Below are 18,294 nucleotides of genomic sequence, written 5' to 3' on the forward strand. Positions count from 1 at the left end.
CCATTCTGTTACAAAACAATTTTAAAGAAATATATATTAATAGGACCTACAAGTGAGAGTTGCCGGGACTCTATTTTGAGAGATCCCTGAACATCACGACTAGCTTTGGTGGAAAAACATGCACAAAAACAGGACTGGTGTGGAAACACCTGTGACTTACAGTACTCCTAGTTTCATTGACAACAACTAGGCAATAAAACAAACACCCCAAATATTAGCCTTATCTACCAGCAGTTTTATTGTTGCTACAGCAATTGAAATTACTGTCACTCACAAATATTAAAAGTTTGTTAGTGAAGCAGGTCATAGATCTGTAAGCAAAGAGCTCCTACATATTCCTCACTGCAGATGACCTTCCCATAGATATACAAATATCCAAAATGACAATACGAAAAGAATTCACATGTAATAAAAGAGCATATCATCGCTGGGGTGACAAGACCTTGTATCTCAAAATTTTGGTGAAAATCTTTTTTTTTTTTTTTTAAATCAATTGTCAGATAGTCAGTTCAGAGATGTCCTGTCCAAATCCTAGCTGTCTTGCCCCCAGAATGACACCTCCATGGCATGTCAAAGGAATGGCCATCCTATCCGTAATAGTGCTTTGGCTGCAATATTCTGTTGCTCTCCTGTACATTTGACATTTTTGAGATGTATATGAGGTTTTGTTGCCCAAACAGCGATATATGTTGTACACCACTCATGGTATATTCTCAAAAATGGTGAAAAAAAAAATGAGAAAAATGTGTGAAGGAAGCATCCAATATTGAGGAGGTATAGTGAGTGTCCACGTGTGACATGTGAAAGACCTTTCTTAGAGGCAGCTTCTGACGTGCTGTGATTACGCAGGCAAGACTTGTACGCCACCGGCAGTTACCACGGTGATTGCTCTTATATATTTCGAGTCCCTTGAGCATCTCTTACTTGTCATTTAACGGTAGGTTGTCACCGCACCCTTGGAGAGCTGCCAAGACCTCAATCCTCCACGTTCTCATCCACACAGCCTGGTTAAACCTTAATACAGGACCAACACCCTAAAAATGCCGTAGACATTGTACACTAACAGGTTGCCATCGGGAATGACAGAGTTAAACACTGGAACAGGGACATGAGACAGCTTTGCAGGAGGATGGGGATTACCGCCTCACTACCCGCAATCATCCGGAGAACATGAGGAGACATTCTTCTTCGAAGCCAGCAGTGTGCAACAACCTGCAAAACAAAACAAGTGAGGATTTTTATGGCATTGCTTGAATACTCTCCTCTTCTGGGTGGAAAAAATGAGGCTTTGTAAAACCAGTGAAAAAGGACAGGAAGAGCTAAAATATTTCAATGACATATACCTTGCTTCTAGTCATTGCTACGATATCTTCAAACACAGATGTTCTCACAAACAAACAAGCTATTCAATTTCTTATTTAGTGAGTATGATATGCGTCTGATGATGCTCACGATTCAGGAGACTTCATTTGCAAAGAAAGAAAGAAACAGAGTTTAACAAAATTTGAGTGTAATGGCTTAAAACATTGCCACATCAATGAGCTTCTCGGTATTACTTTGAACTCATGGCATTAATAGCTCATTTTCATACGATGAGCAAGGCCTCGAGTGGGGATTAAGGAGTTTATGAAGACATTGCATGTGCTCGTCAAATGGAAAATAAGGATGTGTGAGATTAAGAAGTGTAGGGTCCAACTCACTGGTAAGCTGCATTCATGAAAGGGATGGGTCCGCAGATGGCACAGCCAGACTTCTCCTTGGCCTTGGGCACCTGGATCAGATCGGACACCAGCTGCTCACTGATGCGGCCCCGCCGGCCCTTCCAAGTCGGAGAGGTCTCAGCCGACAGGATGTGGGTCACCTCGAACCTGGCCAGGACATGTGTTGAGATCGGTCAGAAAGTGTAGTAGCTCGCTGACATTTTGAATCAAACTTCAAACTTTACCACAAGTTGTAAATTGATAAAGTGTACTTCGCACTTCCTGGGGGTTGATCAGTGGTTTATAAACAAATGAACATATAAATAAAGTGGTAAAATCACAAACGAATTAACAAAATGAGTCCTGACATTCACATAAATATGTGTACATCAAACGCAAACAGAAGAAAACTGACCAGAAATGAATATAATTTATTAGTCAAATCATGATGGAATCCTATTTTCTTTGCTCATTTTTCCACTAATATGAGTACATCAAAACAGGTCTATGGGAAAACTGACCTGCCATTGCTCTTCTCCACACACTTGTCCAGGTCTTCCCGCCACATGATGTCCTTCTCTGTCTTGTTGAACAGCAGCAGCTTGAGTTTACTGCCAAACCAAACACCATTCACAAAGATAAACAAGGAAAAGTAGAAATTACGCGGTGCGTAATATATGTCCCCGCCGAAAGTAGCATTTGTAGCCAATGTACAGTATAGGTCAAAAATCAAGGTCAAAGGTCAAAGAAGTCAAAGGTCAAATTTCTGTGTAGAAGTTTTGAAGCCCTCACCTAGAGCCATCACATAAAGCAAACGGAATCGAAATCGGGTTAGAAATGGCGAAGGAGTAGCATTTTGTAGCAAAATATACAATATAGGTCAGAAATCAAGGTCAAAGGTCAAAGAAGTCAAAGGTCAAAATTCTGTGTAGAAGTTTTGAAGCCCTCACCTAGTGCCATCACATAAAGCAAACAGAATCAAAATTGGGTTAGAAATGGCGAAGGAGTAGCATTTTGTAGCCAATGTACAATATAGGTCAAAAATCAAGGTCAAAGGTCAAAATTCTGTCTTAAAATTTTGAAGCCCTCACCTAGTGCCATGACATAAAGCAAACGGAATCGAAATCGGGTTAGAAATGGCGAATGAGTAGCGTTTTGTAGCAAAATGTACAATACAGGTCAAAAATCAAGGTCAAAGGTCAAAGAAGTCACAGGTCAAAATTCTGTGTAGCAGTTTTGAAGCCCTCACCTAGAGCCATCACATAAAGCAAACGGAATCAAAATCGGGTTAGAAATGGTGAAGGAGTAGAATTTTGTAGCCAATGTACAATATACAGGTCAAAAATCAAGGTCAAAGGTCAAAGAAGTCAAAGGTCAAAATTCTGTGTAAAAGTTTTGAAGCCCTCACCTAGTGCCATGACATAAAGCAAACGGAATCGAAATCGGGTTAGAAATGGCGAAGGAGTAGCATTTTTTAGCAAAATGTACAATATAGGTCAAAAATCAAGGTCAAAGGTCAAAGAAGTCAAAGGTCAAAATTCTGTATACAAGTTTTGAAGACCTCACCTACTGCCATCACATAAAGCAAACGGAATCGAAATCGGGTTAGAAATGGCAAAGGAGTAGCCTTTTGTAGCAAAATGTACAATATATGTCAAAGGTCACAACTGAAATTCTGTGTAGAAGTTTCAGATCTCCCATGTAGTGCTATCATATAAAGCAAACAGAATCAAAATTGGCTCATAAATGACAGAGAAGTAGCAAATTGAAGATTTTGATCACACACGGATGCACAGACAGACAGACAGACAGACACACAGACACACACACGTACGGAGCCCGTTTCATAGTCCCCTGCTCGAACTCGTTCGGCGGGGACAAAAAAATTGTAAATGAAGGAGGATATACTTTTCACAACAGTCTGTTTTTAGAGCATACCAGACTAACAGTGTGTGCTATAATGAAAATTTATGCGACGTCGAAACCTTTTAATTGTGGTTTAATTTAACAACAATCTGAAGAAATAGGATTTTAACTTTAAAGGGAACTAAAGTATGGCTTGAACGCCCAGAGAAGGTTAGTGGAAATTTGGAGTAAAGCTTTAATTACCTGATGTCAAATGTGCTGTTTAAATGAGTTAAAAAGATTTAGTGTAAGCTCTTGCTGCCACATGCTTTATATAAAGTTGAGGGGGGAATACAAGGGCTGGTTTATTGAAAGGGGTTCTACAGCTATACTTGTAGGTGTTGCTACTATGGCCTACAGAAACGAGGTAATGCTAAAGACATTCTCTTCATATTTGAAACAGGTGGATACAATTGTGAGATTAGACTGCTTTTATATGGTATTGAATAGCTTCATTTTGCAAGTTTCATCCAAGAATAGGAAGTTTATGACACAAATCAAAAGTAATTGTAAAATTATCTCAATCTGCCTTTGAGTGACAAAGACCTTGACATGCAAAAAGACAGGAAAATTGTCCCTGTAATCGTCCTGACAAGAATGAACTACCACCATCATATTCATTTTCTTGATTTCAGAGCCTGAAAATTTCCTGTATCACCTACTGGGTACTGACTACACCACAAAGTTTATTAGTCACAAAGTTTGTCATATATGCATTCTCATTGTAATGTACTTGGAATTGTGTGCATTGCTCTTACTTGTTATGTCAAAGGCCTGCCACTGTACATCCATGGCTTGAATTTGACAGTATGGAATTTCAACTAAGTCAAATGCATAACAAAAAAAGATTCAACAAGGCAAGTGCCGTAATGTGTCTCGCCCACAAATGTACAACACCTTTTTTTTTTTTTGTTCACAAATGGACCTATGGATCAAAAATTAGGAGTCATAATTAACTGCACAGTACATTGGACCCTAAATGTTCATTGACCCCTGCCTGTGACCTTTGACCTTGTGGTGATCATCAACTCCCCAAGGGACATCTACCACCCAAGTTTAGTCACAAACGGACTTATGGATTAAAATTTTTGACCCATAATCGAAACGCGCCCTAAATAATTAACATTGGGCCCTAAAAGTTCATTGACCCCTGCCTGTGACCTTTAAGCTTGAGGTGACCTTCATACTTGGTAAAAGGTAAAACTTTGTATGACCACTCTTCCTTCCTGAGTTATTCAAGTTTTTATAGCGTTACGGACGGACGGACGGACGGATGGACGGACGCCGCAGGTGATTCCTTAGTCTCCCCTCACCTCCGGTGGGCTCAACAAAAACACACATATTTGAGGAGGTCACTGACCTTGAAGTGTCTTCCTCCATTAACCCTTTCCTGATGAGCTTGATCATTGGTGTTATTCCTGTCCCGGCAGCAATGAAGTATGCTGTGTGGACCTTTTTGAAGGAGCACTCATCTTTCACAGTTCCTTCATAGTTACTCATCAGGATCTCATCTCCTGGCAACAAAAACATAACATCCAACATAACATTATAACAGCTTGATGGTTTCTTGTTTATATTTTTCTCTTTTTTTCAGGCTTTTCAGGCTTTGAGATTATTAGGTACACTTATCTTCTTCTTCTTCTTTTTTTTCAAACAGCAAAACTACCATAAGAAAGATGTGCATATATTCCAGGAGAGTCACAAAATACACTACACTGGCTATGTAAATGGATGGTAGATGGTTACCCCCTCAGAGTGTTGCTAAGTACTGAATGAACATCCCCCGGGAGAAGATCTTAATCATTAGTTGAACAGAGGACTATGACTCACGAAAAAAAGAAAGAAAGAAAGAAAGAGAAAAAGCATAATCAATATTGCTGTACTCCCATCCTATATCAGTCTACTCCCAAAAACAGCATATGATGTATCCATATCAATAAAATGTGCACCCAAATTTAAGTCATCATCACTGTGTAAAAGTGTGAATGTATGGTAGATGGTTTTACCCTCTCTGAGTGTTGCTAAGTACTGGGTGAACATTCCCTGGGGGTAGATCTTTATCATGAGGTGGATGGTGGACTGTGACTGGTTGTCAGTGGGTTCATCCAGGGGCTCAAGCAGGCTGGGAACCACAGGGGTGTACTGCCTGCTCACTTCCTCCCCTGGAAGGGATACAGAAAAGTGAAAACAAAGAAATGAGCAAAACAACGTAAGATCCTCATACACATACAAACACACACATACGCATCTATGGTGGAAACCAAGGACCTGTTTTACCCACAAGAATTTTACCACATAACTGAGGACCTGTATGTAAGTAGGACTCTTGTCAACTTACACGTAGGACTCATTCATATATTGCCATATAACCGAGGACTTATTAAAATAATGCTAATCGAGGACCTACAAACATGTACCCCTACACGCAAAAGCAGACTGTTTGGAATGGTCTGCAAACCAAGGACGTCCTCAGTTCTCTGTGTATCCTCAGTTTAAATGTAAAGTTTGTGTGTGTGTCCTCGTTTTCCACCATGGGTAAGTGCACACATACACACATACACATGCCTGCACACACTCACATGGGTGTGTGTAGAGTTAGAAACCAATCAATGTGGGCAATACATTCAGATCACTATTAGGGTCAATGAAATAAGAAAATGGAACTATGTTATGCTCTCTACATCTGTTTGACTTTATATGATCTCTTTATATGCTGGCATGTGACTGACTTCAAGTTATAAATCTACACACAAAACCACTAAATACTTTCATTTTATCTTATTTTTTTCTTTTAACATTCTATCAGGCTTTGAGTGACTAGTGATTTTTGTCTTCTTGTGGTGTACTCTATAAGAAAGTTCTATCATCACTTTTAACCCTTTAGCAACAGAAGATTCTGTACATGATGGTCTATGGTTCCCTAGAATGTACAGCAATATTACTCTTATTTCAATAGCTTTCTAAATGAATTAAAATAGTACACTGCATGTTTATTTTTGTCTGTTTCAAGTTATGTTTATTTGAAAGCCTACAGACCTAACCAAGAGAATGGTGTGTCACAGAAGTATTTCTAACAGATATTTGCTGACCTCTGAAATTACATAATTATATATTTTTAAAAAATGGTAAAGCATAAAACTATAGAAAAAAAATTCTGACCATTGATTGTGGCTTGCAGGTGGATGTGGTGAGCAATGGGTACACCAAATCGGACCCCCTCGGGAAACTCAAAGGTAAAGAGGTATATGTCGTGCGTCACCTTCACCCGCTTTCTCAGCGTGCAGCGTCGGAAGAACGGCTCTGTAAAATAAATGGGAGAAAGCATAGAATGAGCATGAAAAAGAAATGATGACAACAGGCTGCTGGAGGATAAGATATAGACCGATTTGGGTTCGTTGAGGGCAGCAGACAATTTGTGGCACTGGGCGCAGCCATTAGCTCAAATTGCGGTGTCCAAGCCTACCCCCCCTCATCTCCCCCACCCCAAGGGCAACATGGTTAACGCGCACTTGTAGCAGGAGTACGCACACTTGTTACAAAGGTTCGCGCACTCAGTACGAGACGCCTATTGGCTAAAACAACCATGCATCAGTTTTTCATTCAGTGCGCTTGCTAATGTAGGGAGAGGGGTGGGGGAGTGGGAGGGGGGTCGGCTGAGACACCGCAGTAATGGCATGCCGATAATACACAAAGCGCGTCACAGAATCGGTCAATAGACAAAGTCAAGACTTGTAAAGAAGAGACTTTAGTATAATGACTCCTCTGGGAATACATGAGTACATGTGGTCACTAAAGGTAAGTGGTCATTATGACAACCACATGCAGCAGCCATCCAGATATTCAAGGTGTGCCAAATAATTACATGCACATCATGATTCAATTTTACCATATGCTACAACACACACACACACACACACACACACACACATATATATATATATATATATAAACCACACAGACATATTCATTTATTCATCTATTCATGTATTTATCTGTCTATCTATCTATCTATCTATCTACATTGTATCTACCTATCTACCTAGTAATCCAAAGAGTCATTCATGGTACTAACTAATCACCCCATCCCTTCAAATAATCACCAGTTGCCTATGCTATCTATCTATCTATCTATCTATCTATCTATCTATCTATCCATCTATCCATCTATCTATCGATCCAGTACAGCAAAGAGTCATTTATGGTACTAACTAATCATCAAATCCCTTCAAATACTACCAGTTGCCTATGCTGTAGACAGGCTTGAGCCACAATAATTTCGATTAATGCAAATGCCATGCAGTTACTACTGCCACAACTACTGTAACACAACTGTGACGAAGTACGCCTAATTGAGGTTTGAAGAATCATGGGAATAGGAAATCTACCTATGTCTGTTATCGGGTCCAGTCGTTTGTGGTCATCTAGAGGGAGCCCTAACGTCGTCCATTTGATGTTCGGATTCTTCTTCTTCAACCACAGGTCACAACGGGTAATCATGTTCTTTGTGATCTTCACTGCAAGGAGGAAAAAAAAGAAAACATTGATGCAGGAGAACAAATGGCTGAGAGAGGAGCTTTTCACTTCAAGATTACAAGACAACCAAATGAAAGTGTCAGTTTTTTAACAAATTCACTTTCTTGATCTGTGTCGTTGTTTTCTTCAGGTGATATTTACAGCATGTCAGAATTGCCACAGAAGTAACACAAGGAATGCACATTGTGACACTCATATTTTCATATCTCTGATAGCAAGATTTAAAAAGGAAATTAAAAAAAATATATATTTGAATACTCACCTTTGATGCTTGGGAAAATATGTTCTTGTAATTCTATAGAAGCAAAAAGAAAAAAGAATCATAGGTCAAATATTACAATAAATTAATATAACAATGAATGTTGAAAGGGACAACATCAGAAGAAACCCAATCTCAATATACAGTGCACTCATGTTTTAACTCTTTATGTGCCATGGTGTAAACCCCCTGTGTGCCACATTATTCAGAGATAGCAACGTAAGGCATGCTTTCGGAAAATGTTCTGTTTTTCAAATCTATGTATAAAAACTTTCATAGATTTTTGTTACCCTGGGCATATAATGAGCAAAGATGTAGAATAAAGGCCAAGCATTACTTTGATGTGAATTCTTTTGACAAATCTGTGATTGGCTGTCTTTCAAAATACCAGTAGCTACATCATTGTAAAGGCATTACTTTTGCACACAAAACAGTGACAGAAACTTAAAATTTACTTGCAAATCCAGTAGGACACACTGCTTGATAGTCATTCACCACATAAAATGCAAGCTACATGCTACAGGAATGGAATCGCTAGGAATGCTTTTATTGTACTGTGGTATTTGGCGTTTATCGTGGGTTTGTGCATTTGAGCAGAATATGCCAAGTTGGCACGCTGGTGACTGAGCTGGACGTGCGAACGTGGCACGTAAAGAGTTAACAAAGTCCTCAGGACTGGCAGTTTTCTTTCATTGTATCAAAATTCAATTATTGCTAAACAGTGAAAATACATGAAAATATCTGGATGATGATTGTGGGACCTGAATCTTTACTCTGTTGTAACAAGATATATATATATATATATATATATTTTTTTTTTAAATAACCATGTTTGTTATAACAAGAGTGAACTGTACAGGCCATTTATCTGTGTTTTATTTAAAGCATCTAAAACATTCATACGAAGCACACATTGCATTCAAGCACTACTAGATATTGGTCCTTTTACACACAAAAACTTATACAGGAAAAGAAGAGTATACGACAACCAAGAAAGTCCTGACCCTTTTTCCTTTTGATATTATCTTGAAATTTGGGACCTAAGATTTGGATTGGCTGTCAGAATTGTCGTAAAAACCAACAAACGAACAAAAATGATAAATGAATATTATCAGCCCTACAAAAAATAACTAAAAACACGCTGACTGTAGACACATGGTTAAGGTTGTATCTCTCAAATTCACAGGTTGACTATTTTGTTTTATGTCACACCAAGTTGAATACTGCTGAAGTATTAGTATTAGACTAGTTTTCTTTGATTTTGTTTGCCTGATAGGCAAGTTTTAAGATAGAAGCACGGAAGCGATTCACAAAATGTTATCTTTTTTTCTCCCTCATCTGATTGGAGTACAGTCCATCTTGAGGGCCCCATTTCATAAAACTTGTTATCAATAACAAGATGTAAAAGTAGTTATATGCTATTGAAATCCTTACATCTGATTGGCTTAGAGCAAATTTGTCATAGAAATGTGGCAGTTGTTACTGATAACAAGTTTTGTGAAACGGGACCCTGGTGTATCATCCTACTTGTACCGATTGACTAGTCTGTGTGTATTTGAGGCAAATCACTTCACTGGGTTTTGCACCCTGTTCTTTGGCGATGAACGAATGAAGCAGGATCTTTTTAAGTGTGTGGGTAGTGACTCTCTGTAACACTGGGCCTCCATTTTATGTCTGTACTAGAGGGAAAGAGTGTTTTGCCTCTCACTAGAGGGGATGGCAAGACTCTACCCATATGTATAGAAATGTTTTCTGTTGCACTCATGTTCCAGTATTTCACGTGCCACAATGATATGGCTTATCTACCGATGTTACCATTTCCATTATTAGGACTGACCTTTTAAGAGCACCCTGCCAAAATTAGTGGAATATTCTAGACTACACAGATTCTTACCCAGATGGAGTGTGAACAGCATATTATCAAGGTAGACGGTCACTCGCAGCCTCCTGTCCTCAACGTCAGTTACCAGGCACTCTGGGACAAAGAACTGGGGGAAAAAAAAAACACAAAATAGAAGTACATTGTGCAATGTACTAGCAGTAGTGGTATTAGCAGTAGAAGTATCAGTAGTCATTAATATAGTAGTAGTAGTGGCAGTAGTAGTAGTAATACTAGATGTATGTAATAGATGTAATAGTTGTGGCATTCGCAATAGTAGTAGAAGTATTAGGAGTAATAATTAACAATAATTGTAGTAGTAGTTATCATCATCATCATCATCATCATCATCATTTGAAACAGAAATTGTACGATGGCTTAACCCTAACTAGGCCAGGGAGGGGGGGGCTCCAAGGCCCCCCCCTCGACGTTCCGCGCGATGTATCGCAATCGCAAAAAGCTATCGCCGCGACTTTTTTCTTTCGAGTCTCCCGCATCTTTTGACACCAAATTTGCGATGCCCAAGCGCGCGGTTCCGAAGTTACGCATAAATATGTACATGCATGTCAGACCAAAAATTGCTCAAAAACGTTAATTCGTGTACAATTTCAATGCAAACTGTGCTTACAGGCAAATTTCATAAAAGCATGATTATTTTGGTGTTTCATTGATTAAAATCAATGAATAACGTATTTTCTTGTTCGGAGCAATGTTGCGGACAAATTTCATCAATAAAACAATGAAAAACATAAAGTCGAAAAAACAAGGAAATACATAAGAAATTAAAAAAAAACAATAAAATAATTAAGAATTTTTTCTGATATCACAATTTTTTTAAATTATATTTGCTAAGGACACGAAAAAGAATATTTACACAAAAAATGTGCCTGTTTTGAGCTTTATTTTGTGATTTATACCAAATAGTCTGATTTTATGCATCATCATGCATAAATTAGCATAATTTAGCATAAATGATAATTTTTTGAAAAAATAACTTCATGGTATTTTAGATTACATCATAGGCAATGTGTGTGCCAATTTTCGTCGCGATCGCGCAGTCGACGGCCGAGATCTGGAGGGGGGCCTGGGAGGCCCCCCCCCCGGCTCTATCAACTACCTAAATAGCCCTGCCTAGTTAGGGTTAAACCTGGCATTGATCAAGATATACTTCAAAGATCATTATTCCAATCGTGACTCTTTATAACACCACTATTTTTACTTGTTATTCATTTTGACCTTTACTTCCACAACAACTCTGACAATTCCTAAAGCTCAGTTCCTGATTTCTTCCCTTGACTTGGCATTGTGGGTTCAGAAATAACACAACAACAACAACATGAATAAATAAAACAGAAACAAACCATAATACACTTTAACAAAATGCTAGTGTTGATCATGATGTAAAAGTAAAAAGCAGGTTTCCACATGCACAAGACCAGCAGGCTGCAGGCAAAGGTGGCCTTGATTTCTCAATTTGCCATTACTACCACTTTAATTTACACAAAATTACTTTCAATTTGGTGATGATCAAAGGCACAAAAGGAAAAGCAAAACAAAAAGGGTACAAAGTACAACCAACAAAAGGATGGGGGCTCATGCAAAAACTGCCAAGATTACAAATACGTGTAGATTAACTAAAAGAACAAAATGAACAATCATTTCTGATTCATGAAAGTGATAAGTAATAGGGACCCAGTCTAATCCAAGACCTTTGCTTGCTTTTGGGATGAACGTATTACTTTGTGTAAATAAAGATCAATTCATAAGAACTGTTTGTCCTGCATGTACGTGCATTATGTACAAGTACTTCTATAAACCACAGGTTCAGATTATATAGGCATGTCAACGTACTCACCTGACTTTTGGCGTATATTGAAATCACTACTTGGTCATTCACTTGATACCAGTCATGTCTGGTGGGGGAAAAAAAACAGTAGAAAAATTATGACGAAATATATGGAATGTATTTAGATATTCATTTTGCCATACAAGCGATGTTGAAGGTATCATGAATCAAAACAAGTCAACGTGCATTTGCAATACATAGGTCCTTTGAACACTTAGTTGCTTTTGGTTCACTAAGTTCAATGCAAAGATTCCACAGACAGAGCAAATCCTACACTAAAGAGAATATGACATTGACATAGCCCTGAACATACCCCATGTGTTGCATTCTCATTTTTTAGATTGACAAAGTTTATTGACCTGTGCATAGTGCAAGGGTCTTTCACTGATGTGACACCTGGATACACAAGATCATTTTCTAAAATTTAAGTGTCCTTGAAAAGAGTTGTAGTAGATCCCTTAATAGTCAAATTTGAACATATTTTATGCACACCAAGGAACAACCACTGTATAATGATTACATCCTGCCATCTCGTCAAATGAACCAATATATATGCATATGTGCTTCAATGTCTGCAAAGAGAAAATGAAAACAAAACAGAGGTAGATATTTGTGATTGGAGTGGGAGGGGGAGGGAAGGGGCTTACTCACTTGGCCTTTGCTTTAGTGTGGTTCCACTTCCTGAGCTTGCACATGTACCAGGGCATGTCTTCCACTGTGTCAGGCCAGTTCAGTGTCGAGTCATTGCTGGTCTCGGTCTCCTTGGGAGGCAGTTTCTGTCCTGCATGAAGACACATATTGAAGCAAACATTGGCAAGGGGGAATTATATCTTAGAGATGTTCACCATGCATCCCGAATTGTCTGTAAAACCTTGCACATTATTTAGGAAAGTAACTGAAAAAATATTATTCTATATCTTTTTTGTTTCCAATATTTGTCAATAACAGCAAAATATGTTGTTAAATATTGTTTTCAAATTTAATGGCAATGTACGTCTTGTCTTCAATTCACTGGTTAACACAGTGACAAAACACAAAAATACGGGAACTGTAGATGTTGTGTTTTTAATGAACTTGATACACTAACAGCTCCATACAATATGTATGTACTTTATGACTTTGTGAAATGCATTCTTTCTCAGCAATACACTGAATGGGTCTCTCCACTGAAGAAATTTAACATGGTAGTACAATAAAGACAGGCTCAAGTAAAGAAATACTGTTAAAATTTGTTAGTGCCAAATTTCATTCAAATGTACTATCAAGTTTTGTATTATTAGTTACTTTACATAATTAGATGTGACAAATTTCACTAAAACTCTGAAAATATATACTCATTTTGGGACACACATGATAATCTACTTGTTATTACAGTTATTCCACCAACAAAGCACAACTCTCGATCAAACATACTTTAAGATTACAAAATGCACTTGAATAGCAAAGGAAAAATCACATCAATCATACACTTAAACAAAATGCAAAAAGAGAAACTGTTTGACCCAAATTTCCCTGCATGTTAAGGACATTCTGATGAGTTTGCACTACTAGTATGCCTTAAATGTTTCAGATTATTTGTTCATGAAAAGAATACAAATAGTCTGCAGAAAATCCCTACGTAGAGTCTACACCTTTTGTACTATCTGGAAGTTGTAGGAAAAGATGAGGTTATAGTGTAAATGTGTTTACAAAATGAAATCAGGGTGGGTGGAAATGGAGCATGAACTGCCTTGAATGTAGGCTTCTATTTGCGTGACTTTCAATCCAGCATTTCTTCTATTAATGGCAGCTGTAGACATAAGAGTATCATATACTTTACTCCCCTTTTATCGGAAACTAATGCTAAATAGGGACAAGGCACATGACTTAAGAATTGAATTTCATGCTTGTCATTACGAAGAGAATGTAGGAGTGGCTGTGAGTGGTTAGCACCTCGCCTGGTCAAGAGAAGTTATGGTTATTTGTTACATATAATACCGGTAGTCATCTCCATGTATTATAAAATTAAATATAAATTATCAATTTCTTTTTTTACGGGGGGGGGGGGGGGGGGGGGGGGTGGAATGAATACCTATTTGCCACAATGATATTTTTAGCTTGTATGAAAAAAAAAAATCCATCTGGTGTACACGCTTAATTCAAAATTGTATTATTTCTTTTCTTTTATGTTCAACAACTCCCGATGTGCTTCCTTAAGTTGGTTGGAGAGGCCCAAGGGTCATAGTGATTTTGATTGCTTTTTTCCAACCCGGCTCCTTCGGGAAGCTCAACAGGGAAAGCTTGACACTTTGTTTTCTTGTGTTTTGTTTGTTTATTCTGTTTCTCTGTTATAACTTGTATCGTTTTGCAAATGCCGAATAAATAATGATAATAATAATAATAAAGTCACTATCAGCCTTATATCTACAGTCAAAATGGCACTACACTGATGAGCAAACATTTTGCTCACAAATGTAGCTTCAACTATTAATGATGAGTGTTTTGTGTAGACCTCAATTGGGGAAACAAATAAACTCCATGTGGACAATGTGTGTGACTAGCTGAGACCGTCTAGACCGCACATACCTTGTAGAGGCAGGGCAGCGTTCCCAAGGTGTGCATCTGCATTTCAGAGTTTGCATATCTAGGGCAGTTTCTATTTCTGCCCCAATTCAAGCTTACTCAGTTACTGATAGCAACACGTAAAAGGTGAGACCAATCGGTTCCACAATGCTATTAATGTACTCTCACACAAATCACCCATGACGCCCAAGGGAACATGACATTCATGCCAAAGAGAGCGTAAGCACCCTTGTATTGACTTTGACAATGGATGAGCGAACAATGTGCTCAAACTATGGGATAGAGCCAGGTATGTGGTCCATTTGGCAGTTAAACATTAGATTCAAACTTTTCTTGTGAATCCACGCTGTGCACAAAAATTTCCCACATTGTATGCATGAACATACAATCAGCGGCTTGATACTAGAATGTGCCTCGTATTGAGTAGATGGGATTTCATCTCTCAAAGGACTTGGCATAAGCAGATTTAACCCTTTGTATGCTTTGAGCGCAGACTGCCACAGAAAACCCCCGTAGCACTGTACACACTGTCCAAAGTCTCTGGCACAGAAAGGGTTATTTAAAGCCATGATACATGAGGAAGTAGTCTGTCATTCCCTCTACTGTGAACCCAGCCATTACATAGACTCTTGATGGTCAAAAATACCTAAAGGTATAGTAGTGAATTGTTGATCCTTGAGCCTTGACCCTTCTCTTTCCCATAAGCTTTTGAGGGGCACAGCCCCAAAATCTTGTTGGTACTGCTGTGAAACAGCTGACCGAGTTTGACTGAGACAGACCAAAATAGGCATGATATAGGGTGCCTACAAAATTCAACAACGTAGAGACATAATGATTGATATACAATACCTTTTAGTGTCTGATTTTGCTTTTGTTTTTAAACCTCTCTTTCTGCTCTTCCATAACATAGACTGAACAATCTTGTTACGATTTAAAGTTCAATTTCATCTACTATCCAAAGGCTGGGTGAAATCAGAGCAGGAAAAAATACCCCCCTCCCCCAGAAAAGCAAACAAAAAAGTAAACAACCATTGTGCTTGTCTAAATATTTGTTTTATGACTAATTTGGATGAAAAATTAATGCAGCTCAACCTGCAGAGTGCAATCAAATGTGATGCCTGTGCTTTCTTAAATGCAGTTACATTATTCATCCAAAGGTAAGGCCCTTTACTTTCATTTAGACAAAGTTCTTTGATCTTGACCTTTCACCTTGAGTATTTGCCTTTAACCCCTTCCTGAGTAATTCATATCCTTTGTTACATACTATTACATTATCAGTGTCCTTCAATTTCAATCTCTAATCCCTCATCCCCTCCATATCATTAAAGTACTTGTAATATATACATTTCTTTTCTTCCTACCAAGCATGTTGCCTAGGGACCTTCTTAGCTCAAGTCATTCTTAGTCAGAACTGAGTGACTTTTGACTTTTGACCATTCCATTCATAATTTCACAAACAAGATTGTCAACTTATTTTTATGCATCTCAACAAATCATGCTACCACTGGACGCCCTGAATAAATCATGTCAGTTACATGATGGCATTTAAAGGCAGAGTTGATTGACCTCTGACCTTTTAAACCATGCAGGATTTTTGCCCCCAAACAAATCAGCACATCAACTACTCATGCACAAATTTACCACATCTGGGCCAAGTAGCAGAAAAAAAAAAAATCTGTCATGGAGATATTCTTGAATCATGTTATCAAGCTCTGCTGCAGACAGAGGGATAGATGACCTGAAAATGTGCCCTCAATGTTCATGAGCACAGGCACACAAAAATAATATCTTTTCATTCATTCTTAAAAAAAAAAAAACATTTCCCCCTTTGTTCAATGCAAAATACTACAGAAATTAATGTACAAATAGATAGCAGAGGTGCCTATGCAAAAAACGATTTATTTGCAAAATAACCCATTTGTAATGCATCAAACATTTGAAGGAGCACTAACGACGACAACAGACAGATGAAATAAAACCATTCTCTTGTCAATAAATAATGTCTTGATACCTCCATTTTGATGCAAATAATATCAATGTGCAGTACTCGTATCTGACATTATTGCATAATCGTCAGAATTGCTGTCAACAAGTTGTCACTGGTGCTGTTCTCACCTGGAATCTTGAAGCTAGCCATGGGGTCTTTTTTCTGCAGCGGGCCAATGTGACATTTTTCCAGCATGGACTCCACATTCACCCATCGGTGGATCTGTATCAAATCAAACAGGAAGTGTGGTGATAACCATCGAGTGCAAAGGCTGGCCCGGCTCAAATTTATTTGAGAATCCCCATAACAAATTGTGCACAGCTCTATCACTCATCTCTATGTCAAAAGTACCCATACAACTGAAGAATCTTGACTGCATGGAGTCAACCATTACCTATGGGTGTACGTTACAATACACACATTTGCTGATGGGTGCTATTTGTGGTTTTTGAATTTTAAATCTTTTAGTGATCGTGAATTCTGTAATCTCATTGGTCAATCACACTCGGACCAACCACTGAATATTTTCTGTATTCCATGATATGACGTCATGATATTTCAGGTTACACAGCAAAGATGCTTAACTGAAAAGACAGGAAAGTGCGCACTAATCCTGTACAAAACAAATGGGCAGCACGCAGTCCTCAAGCGTATTACGCACATCACCTGAGACCACTCAAAGACGCTAGATATAAAAAAACAACATATAACAACAACTTCAAAGTCAGCACGTCTCAGGTGATGTGCGTCTTTGCCTGAGACGCGCTGTCTTACAGCTAGCTGCGCGTGTACGATGCGCGCATACAGTAATCAGCTCGCGAGACGTAAGTCAACATGGCTGACAGCCGGCGATTTCAACATCATTCACGAGACGAAATCAGCGAGAAGAAGGTTAGCACTTGCACTTAAAAAAATAAAATTGTTACCCCCTGTTTGTTCTTACGAAATACGGGAAATATCTATGGTCTGGTGCCATATTCCATTTGGCCTCCGGCCTCATGGAATATGGCACCAGACTGTAGATATTTGCCCGTATTTCGTAAGAACAAGCAGGGGGTAACTAATATTATCATCTATATAGGACGTTTTAGCGGCGCATTAAAAACGCGTATTATAGTCCGCTCAATTTTTACCCTTCAATATCAGAGCTTATTGAACGAATCGCATAGACCAACGTATTAATTCCCCATAGGCTACCGTTGTTACTTGCCGTTCAAGATCACACGATATTCAATTCTGTCTCGCTTATTGCGTGAGCGCTTGCTGAATGCGCAAACGCTTGCTACTAGTGCGCGTCATTTTGTTACATTTCACAAGCGCGCAAACATCTTGCTAGTTGTTCGTTTCATACCCAGTTTTAGGGGCTTCCCCTTTTCAGTGCTGGGATGGGACTGCCTAGTCAACTTCAAAGACGAGTAGAAGCCGGGTAATTTTGTGCAGTTTATGCTTGCTCTGCTTGATTGTATAGATGATAATAATTATATTGGATGGCCTTGATTCATGGAATACCAGGGAATATTGCACTCGTTAGGGTCAATATTGCACTCATCTTCGATTCGTGCAATATTGGCCCTAAGTCGTGCAATATCCCCTGGTATCCCATTCATAGCCATCCAATATAAT

General features: G+C 38.6%; 1 protein-coding gene across 1 annotated transcript in view; it reads right to left on the bottom strand.

The window, feature by feature from the left end:
• Positions 1-1,157: 1,157 nt before the first annotated feature.
• The window catches only part of LOC139710074 (cytochrome b5 reductase 4-like), a 31,976-nt gene continuing 14,839 nt past the window's right edge, over positions 1,158-18,294 (bottom strand). The window contains exons 4-15 of the mRNA XM_071622019.1: positions 16,800-16,893; positions 12,774-12,903; positions 12,132-12,189; positions 10,292-10,385; positions 8,401-8,433; positions 7,991-8,119; positions 6,765-6,905; positions 5,612-5,767; positions 4,966-5,119; positions 2,222-2,311; positions 1,701-1,868; positions 1,158-1,212 (exon numbers count right to left, since the gene is read on the bottom strand). Of these exons, the coding sequence (XP_071478120.1) occupies positions 1,158-1,212; positions 1,701-1,868; positions 2,222-2,311; positions 4,966-5,119; positions 5,612-5,767; positions 6,765-6,905; positions 7,991-8,119; positions 8,401-8,433; positions 10,292-10,385; positions 12,132-12,189; positions 12,774-12,903; positions 16,800-16,893 (1,302 nt within the window). The remainder of the gene's footprint in view (positions 1,213-1,700; positions 1,869-2,221; positions 2,312-4,965; positions 5,120-5,611; positions 5,768-6,764; positions 6,906-7,990; positions 8,120-8,400; positions 8,434-10,291; positions 10,386-12,131; positions 12,190-12,773; positions 12,904-16,799; positions 16,894-18,294) is intronic.

Source organism: Diadema antillarum, unplaced genomic scaffold, assembly GCF_040938485.1.
Source record: "Diadema antillarum isolate AM-2024a unplaced genomic scaffold, OU_Dant_1.0 seq00001497_RagTag, whole genome shotgun sequence".
NCBI classification, from domain to species: Eukaryota; Metazoa; Echinodermata; class Echinoidea; order Diadematoida; family Diadematidae; genus Diadema; species Diadema antillarum.